Source organism: Plasmodium gaboni (assembly GCF_001602025.1).
Source record: "Plasmodium gaboni strain SY75 chromosome Unknown, whole genome shotgun sequence".
Taxonomy (NCBI): domain Eukaryota; phylum Apicomplexa; class Aconoidasida; order Haemosporida; family Plasmodiidae; genus Plasmodium; species Plasmodium gaboni.
In genome coordinates this window covers 1-9,540 of record NW_017385236.1, presented here as the reverse complement: position 1 = coordinate 9,540, position 9,540 = coordinate 1, and the positions used below count along the sequence as shown (strand labels likewise).

The 9,540-nt window shown below is 17.3% G+C and overlaps 2 protein-coding genes across 2 annotated transcripts; both read left to right on the top strand.

The window, feature by feature from the left end:
* On the top strand, positions 1 to 1,733 carry PGSY75_0006000 (acyl-CoA synthetase; the record flags this gene model as incomplete). Its single annotated transcript, XM_018783195.1, has 1 exon — positions 1 to 1,733. A coding segment is annotated over one exon (1,733 nt), but the record flags the coding sequence as incomplete, so codon positions are not given.
* A 4,343-nt stretch (positions 1,734 to 6,076) lies between these two features.
* On the top strand, positions 6,077 to 8,096 carry PGSY75_0005900 (putative alpha/beta hydrolase; the record flags this gene model as incomplete). The annotated part of the gene is made up of 2 exons (XM_018783194.1): positions 6,077 to 6,133; positions 6,294 to 8,096. The coding sequence occupies 2 exons, from the start codon at positions 6,077 to 6,079 to the stop codon at positions 8,094 to 8,096; spliced, it is 1,860 nt and encodes a 619-aa protein (XP_018639022.1).
* Between the last annotated feature and the right edge of the window lie 1,444 nt (positions 8,097 to 9,540).

Here is a 9,540-nt window from a genome sequence, read left to right as displayed (position 1 = left end):
ATGAAGGAAGTGAATTAGCGAAAACGGTGGGAAATGTAAATTTAAGTCCTATACAATATGATAAAGAAAAATTAGAAAAGATTAATGCTTTAAAAGAAAAATTACATAATTGTGGAAAGAAACTAATATTACTTGATGATATGACAAAGACACAAACTACAAATTTTAATATTATAAATGAGGATCCTGAGTTTGTTACGTCTATTGTTTATACATCTGGAACATCTGGGATGCCAAAGGGTGTTATGTTGAGCAATAAAAATTTTTATAATCAATTATATTCTATATATAATCATAGTGTAAGAAAAAGGTATAGTCTTCAATATCATTTATCTTATATGCCAATATCACATGTATTTGAAAGAACATTTGCGTATAATACTATATTATTTGGTGGGACAATAAATATATGGAGTAAGGATATAAATTATTTTTCCAAAGATATATTTAATTCAAAGGATGTTATAATGGGAGGAGTACCTAAAGTGTTTAGTAGAATTTATACTAATGTTATGAACGAAATCAATAATTTATCAACTTTTAAAAAATATATAGTAAAAAACATGATATCCTTACGTAAACATAATAAAAATGGTTGGTTAGTTAAATTTCTTGAAAATATTTTTCATGTATCCAGGAAAATAAGGGAGAAGATTAATCCAAATTTAGAAGTTATATTAAATGGTGCTGGAAAATTATCACCATCTGTTGCCCAGGAATTATGTACATTATTAAATATCAATTTTTGTCAAGGTTATGGTTTAACAGAATCTACGGGAGCTATCTTTGGTAACCACGTGCAAGATTCAAATTTTGAATGTATAGGAGGACCTATTGCTCCAAATACCAAATATAAAGTAAGATCGTGGGAAATATACCAAGCTTCGGATAGTTTACCCAAAGGAGAATTATTAATTAAGAGTGATTCTATATTTAAAGGATATTTTTTAGAAAAGGAACATACAAAAAAGGCTTTTACTGAAGATGGGTATTTTATAACAGGAGATGTGGTTCAAATTAATAAAAATGGATCTTTATTATTTTTAGATAGATCAAAAGGATTAGTAAAATTATCACAAGGGGAATATATAGAAACGGATATGCTGAATAATTTATATTCACAAATTTCTTTTATAAATAATTGCGTTGTTTATGCAGATGATTCAATGGATGGTCCACTAGCAATTATATCTATAGATAAATGTTTATTTTTTAAATCATTAAAAGATGATAATATGTTAGAAAATGCTGGACTTAATGAACATAATTATATAGATAAATTAACTGATGATAATATAAATAATAATATTTTTGTTGATTATGTTAAAGAAAAAATGTTAGATGTTTATAAGCAAACAAATTTAAATGGATACAATCGTGTTAATAACATATATTTAACTTCAAAAACATGGAATACAAATAATTATCTTACTCCAACATTAAAAGTAAAAAGGTTCAATGTATTTAAAGATTATGCTTTTTTCATTGATGAAGTTAAAAATATATATAAAAATAAATTAAAAGGAAGTACTGTTAGTAGTAGCATTCATGGAAAAAAGGAAGAAGAAAAAAAAAATGCAAATAAACAAGAAGATAAAGATTCAAATAAATTAATAAATGTTTCAATTTCAAAACATCAAAATGATCTGAGAAAATATGAAAAAGATGTTGCAAATAAAAAGGTCAAATTAAGAGTTACCAATGAAATACCACAACAAGAAACGAATAAATAAAAAAAAAAAAAAAAAATTTGAAATAATTTAATGTATTATAATATATTTATATTTTTTTATTTTATTATACTGAAGAAAAAAAAAAAATAAAATAATAAATAAAGAAAACACACGAAATTAGATATAAATATATATTGTAAAATGATAATATGAAAAAATATATATATATATATATATTATATCGATATTAAAATTATGTTTGTATTTATTTATAATAATACTTTTTATAAACATACATTTGTACTTTTTGTTTTTAAATTATGTTAAACATATATATGACTAATTCGCTATTATGTTATTAACAGTGTTTTATTTGATTTGATTAAATATGTATATGAATTATATTGTTTTTTTTTTTTTTTTTTACATTATATATATTGCTTTTTTTGGTGTGTTGAAAAAAAATTTTAATTTTGTTTTAAATATAAATATTATTGTACAGTATGTATCATATATAGGGAATAGAAGAAAAATATTTTCAATATATTGTTTATTATGTGCATTTATTTACAATATACAATTTTTTTAATTTGGTTAAACATTTTTACTTGTACATAATTTATTATGTTTTGTAATTATTTATTTTAAAAAGAAAAATATATTTTTTTGATATATTTTAAATTTGTACATTTTTAATGTTATTTGTAAAACAATAATTTATTTTAAGAATATATAAAATTAATATTTAATAATATATATATATATATATTATTCTTTTAGTATATCATAAAAAATATAAAAGTTTAAAAATAAAAAGTATGTTATAATATAAAGGTATATATATAAATGATAATATACTTAAAATATTTTTTAAAGAATTATATAAAAAGGTTAATTTATTCCATATTTTTTATTATTAATTTTTCCACATAAATTATTAGCATTATTATAAATGGTTATATGTAAATTTTTAGTTAATTTTTACTTTGTGGTATATGACATTATTTTTAAATTAAAACAGGAGTGTATTTTGTATGGGATTATAAATTGTTTTAATAGATATATTCTGGAAAATTAATTAAGAAATAGAAGTTATATTATCAAATTATTAATTTACATACATATATATTTATATATATATAATATACATATATTTTTTACGTTATAACACGTATTATTTTATAAAACATTACTGTCTATATTTTTGTCTCTGAGGGTAAAATTTATAATAAAGTTCTTCTTCTACATTTTGAAAATCTATAAGGAAACTAAGTTCAGGATGGTTATGGTATTTTTTAATATGTCTTTTAATATATCTGTATAATTATTATTGTTTTCTTGCACATTTGTTTGTTAAATATAAATATATAAATTCTTTAAAATCATTTTTGATACGATTTTTAAGATCCAACGTGTCAATTAACTGATATGCATGTTCTATTCTGGAACGATTTAACATATAAAAGATATTTGTTTTATTATCTACATTATTTGATGGACCTGTGTTATGTCTTTTTTCATTACTCTTAGCTGGTTTTATTGGATTAGTTCTTGATGATTTTTCTCTTCCATTTCTTGGTGCTGTTGATTGGGAATCTTAATTTTGTGTCATTTCAGTATTTTCATCATTGGTACTAGAAGAATCTTGGAGGTTTTCATTTATTTTTTTTCTTTTTATGACTTTTTTGTGGATGTGCTATGGAGGATTGTGCCAATGATAGAAAAGGTATTATATTTGTCTCATTGAATATGTTTTCTTGTTTTTGAATAGCAATTTGTTGAATATCCTATCAATAAATATATAAATATATATAGATACATATATGTATTACTTTAATGTATATTATATTATTCATTTATTATACATTTTTAATAAATATAAAAGAGAAAATATCACATATATTGATTAATTTACATTCTGTGGTATTAATATATAAAAAATTTTGCAGAAATAACGAACTTTTTTTTTAGAAAAACCATATTTAGGAATAATAATAATAAAAATATATTAGTAGTAATATTTGAAAAATAACAAGAATAAAATTGTAAAATTTTATATTATTAATAATAAAAAATATTTATGTAAAAATTTATTTTATGTATATTTTTTTAATAATATTAAATATATAAATTATTTTATTTATATTCTATATTTAATTAAAAATATTATATATATATATATATATATATATAATTATATAGTTTATAATATTTTAATATTTATTAAAATGAGTCTTTATATTTATAATTTTTATATATAAATATGTTATAATAAAAATAAATTATTTAAATTATATATTTTTATATGGTGTATTAAAATGAAGGTAAATATTTTATAGAAGGAATATTTTTATTTATGGTATGTTGTTTTATATACTTATATATTTTTTTTTGAGTAAAGAATTCATTAATGATGCTTCCAAATAAATATGTCTTCAGTTTATTCACAATTTTTGATTAATATATAAAAATATGTATTTCTAATATATTAAATTTGTTTATATAATTTTTTGAAATATTTATATATATAATATATATAAATATAATATTTTATATAAATATATTTTATTATTGTTATTTTATGCATGTATATTGAATTAAATTTAAAATATGAATTTGAATATAATTTTATGTGTTTATTATTAAAAGGTATATTTTATATGTATGGTTAGATATATTTATATGCAAATTTATTTTTTATAATTATTGATTTTTTAAATGCTATATATAAAATTAGAATTAATTAAAATATATTAATATATATATATATATATATATATATATATATATATATATTTTATTAATATGTTTTTAATAAATATATTTATAAAATATTATAATTTTGCAAGACCATTATGTAAAAAGATTATAAAAAATAAAAATATATAAAAAAAATAATTGAGCTATATAATTAATTATTTTATTATTATTATTATTATTTATTATAATATATTTTTTTTTTATATACGAAATAAAATCTTAATATTATAATTAATTACGTAAGAATAATAATATAATAATTGATCTATATTTTATTGTTATATTATTTATTATATCTAATAATATATTATATATTTTTATTTTTCGTTTCGTCTATAAATAAAATAAAATATACAACCACAAAATTGTTTTATGTTTGTCCGTTCTGTTCGATCTGTATTATATATATTTTATTTATAAAATACATTTTATATTTAATAAAAAAATATATATAAATATTAAGAACAATGGAATAAATAATTATTGTATTTTAGTTTTATTATATAATATATTATTTTGTATTATTATATTATTATTATATATAATATATATTTTGATATGCTTAATTAATAATATTTCGTTTAAAATACTATTTTCAAATAAATCTAATAATTTAGTTATATAATATGTAATATATAACATAATATAATATATATATGTATATATATAATAAAAGTGAGTAAATTTATAATATAGATTTAAAAAACCTATGTTGTTATTGTCATATAAAATATGTAAATAAATATATATATATATATTATATATTTTAAGATTTTTTATATTTTTTATTTTATTATTATTTTTTTAATTAATTATAGGAATTATCCTTACGCTATTTGATTATATATAATATATATTTATATTATGATTTATGTGTTTTTTTTTTATGTGTATATATTATGTTATATTATATCTATTTACATTTAACATAAATTAACACTATTATTTTATATAAATTTTAATTATCAAATAAAACTTATATAGTTACCTCTTTATTGGATACTATCACGTTTTTATTTTATTTTATAATTTATTTATATAAAATTATCATTTTGTTATATTATTAAATAAAATAGAAAAAAACAAAATGCACACATATATATAATATAATATACTTATGTTATATAACTATATTTGGGTTTGTATTATTTGCTAATATATACATATATATATATTTTATTATATAAAATATAATAATAAGATACATATTGAGTTAGGATTTTATATAAATTTTAAACTATTTTAATGTATAATAAAATAATAGTCGTATATAACTTAATATTTTATAGTGTCTTCTTTTATGAATATATATAAAATATCATAGATTATTTATTGATTTTTTACACATATATGATTTTTCATAAATTTATTTTATGTTTCTTTTTATTAAAATGTAAAATTTATTTATATATTATGATTATATATTTTTTTATATGTATATAACAAATAATTATATTATATATTTTAAGAAAAAGTAAAGAATTTTTTAATTTTTAATAGGTTTAATTTTTTTTTTTTTTTTTTGAAATAAATTTTAAAAAAATAAATGATTATTATCTATGTATAATTTTGTTAAAAATATGTTGTTCTAGAATAGTTCTTCTTTAAGAATAGGAAATTTAATGGAATAAAGATAAATAAAAATGTCATTATATTTTTGGATAACATTTTGCATTTTTGTTTGTGTAACATATTATGAGGTACTATTTATATTTTAATTTTATATTAAAAAAATGTGTAGAATAAAAAAAAAAAATATATATATATATACATACACATAGATATATACATATATATATATATATATATATATATATATATATTTATTTATCATTTTTTTTTTTTTTTTTTGTAATATAGAATTCATTTTTGAACAAACCGTATTTATCTTCTGTTTTCGGAAATCAGAATATAGAAAACATTTTATTATTAAGAAAAGGAAATATGGCGAATATTTTGAATGAAAATTTATATGATTCAAGTAAATATATGCATAAAATATCAAGAGGGGTTTTATATAGTGATGATGATAATATATTGAATAATTATAAAGATTATAAAAATAAAGATGAAAAATCAAAAAAGGAAAACAAGAATATTTCAGGGAATAAAGAAAATCATGGAAACGAGAATAATATTATTTTTGAAGATGGAAACCCAGAGATAAGTTTTTTTACAAACAGAGAAAATTTAAAAATAGCTAGATATACATGGAAACCCAAAGAAGAAAAAACTAAAGCATATGTTTTTGCTTTACATGGAGTTACTACACATTTGAGAAATCAATATTTAAATTATTATGGTAGACCCGAATGGGCTAATAAGAATGAAAAGACAATGAAAGAATGTTCTATTAACGAAAGCAGTAAGTTAAGGAATAGTTGTTCTCAATCAAATAATGATATATCAAATAAAAAAAAAAATAATGAGAATAATGTTAATGAAAATGTGAATTCACAAAATGTTACAAATAAAAAAGATTTTACAAAATCAATGGATGATAATAATGTTTTATTATTTACCGAAAGTGATAAAGATAATGATGTTTATAAAAACTTATATTATTGTTCCAAATGTGGTCTTTCAAACTATTGTAATTGTGGCAAAAGGACAATGTCTTATGATAGTAGTTGGATTCAAACATTAAATGATAATGGTTATACCTTTTGTGGTATTGATAATCAATCACATGGATTATCAGAGGCATCAAGAAATGAACGATGTTTTGTTGAAGATTTTGAAAATTTAGTCGCTGATGCTGTTCAGGCATTAGAAATATTTGTAAATGAATGGAAAGCAAAAAATGAATTAAGACCTATAATAATTATGGGTACATCTATGGGTGGATGTATAGCTTTAAAAATGTTTGAAAAAATATATGATGAAAAAAAAGAATGGAGAAAATATATTAAAGGTTTAGCACTAATATCTCCTATGATTAGTTTAGAAAAACAAACAAGTACATTATTTGTTAAAATGTTAATAGGCTTAGGATATATTTTGAAAAATTTTTTTCCTCTTTATAAATTTAAAGTTTTAGGTAAGACTTTAAAATATCCATGGATTAAACTGGATGATGACACAGATCCTTATCATTACCATGAAGAATTAAAGGCTGGTATAGCTTTAGAATGTTTATTTGGTACTTATTCATGTATGAAAAGTAAAATTATAAAATATATAGATGAAAGTGATATTGATATTATAGTGTTACAATCAAAATATGATAATATAGTGGATCCGTCTGGTACTGTAAATTTTGTAAACAAAATGGTTAATGTATATAATAAAAAAGATGAAGAAGATAATTCAAATATATCACAAACTATAAAAAGTGGAGGTGATAAAAATTTGATATCAAATCAATCAAATAATTTATCTAACCAAACATGTAAATATGAAAAAGATTATGTAATTTTATCAGGAAAGGATTTAAAAAATGAGGATATTTTATGGAAACCATGTGACCATGGACATTATAGAAATTATAAAAGGAAGAAAAATTCTACAAAAAGTGATAAAAAAAATGAAAAGGATAAGAATAATTATAAACATTTGAGTGCACATATATTAAATTATGGATCGCACAAATTATCGTGTGAGCCAGATAATAAAGTAACGTCATCCATATTTGTTGATTGGCTTAATAATATATTTAATTAACATTTATATATATATATATGTGTGTGTGTTTGTGTGGATATTTTTTTATTTTATTATATATACTTTTTCATATTTTTAATAAAATTGATTGAACATTAATTTATGTAATATATAAATTTTTATTTATCATATGGATTATAATAAAAATATAAATTAGATAAAATAATAATATTAAATGATCGAAAAATATATATATACATATAATATTTTTAATTATAAAAAAAGAAGAATATCTTAATTTAATTTTATTTTATAATATGTGTTTAATATTATGTGTAATATTAATGAATTAATAAGAATATACAAAAAAAATAATTGAATATATTAACTGTATAATTTTTTAAAAAAAATGAAATTTAAAATAATGATTATGTATGTATATTATATTTTTGTTTTTCAATAATAAATATTATGTTTTTTTTTTTTTTTTTTTAATCACAAGTAAAAATAAAATTAGATTATACTTGATAGTCTATATTAGATATGATATTGAAATGGAATATATATATATATATATATATATATATATATATATATATAATATTTGAATAATTTTGTATAATTAGGATTTAGGTATTAATGTCTTATAATATTAGCACTATATATATAAATATTTGATAAACAAATATTATACACTAATAATAGTAAAAATTAATATTAATAATAAGAATAATAAAAGGAAAAGATTAAGATATTATATATTCCTTTTATTATTATAATAATGTTATTGTGAATATTTTTTAATTATAATATATATGTGTTTTGATATATATTATATAATATTTCATAATACAAAATAATTAAGAAATATTTAAAATATTTTGTTTTTATAATAATGTATAAGTATATATATCTTAAGATTTTAAATATATAGATTTGATTTATTAAAAAACCAAAAACATAAAATATTAAAATATAAATATATTTATAATAAAGCATATTAATAAAAAATATGCATGCAAATAAATATTATTTTGTATATTTGTCATATTTTATATATAAATAATGAATTCTGTATTTACAAAATACATTTTCAGAATATTTTATAAAAAATAAAACACACTTAACATATATATACTTCATAATAATTATCAAATTATTGTTTAATAAGTTATTTCTAATATTCTTGAATTAAAGTTATATAAATTAGTTTAAGTATATAAAGGAAAATTTTATATTTTTTTGTTTTAATTAAATATTTTATCATTTAGGTTATTTCATATAATACAATAAATTATAGAACAATATAAGTCTAATATATATATATACAAATGTTATATTTTTTTTTAAGTAAATAAAAGATCGAACTATTATAGCGCATATATTTTACGTATATCAAACCAAAACAACAAAATTTCCAACCAATAGGTTATTATGTAAATAAGAATTGTACAAATCACCTATCTATGACAAAGACACAGAAATAGAAGGAGTAAGGAAGAAT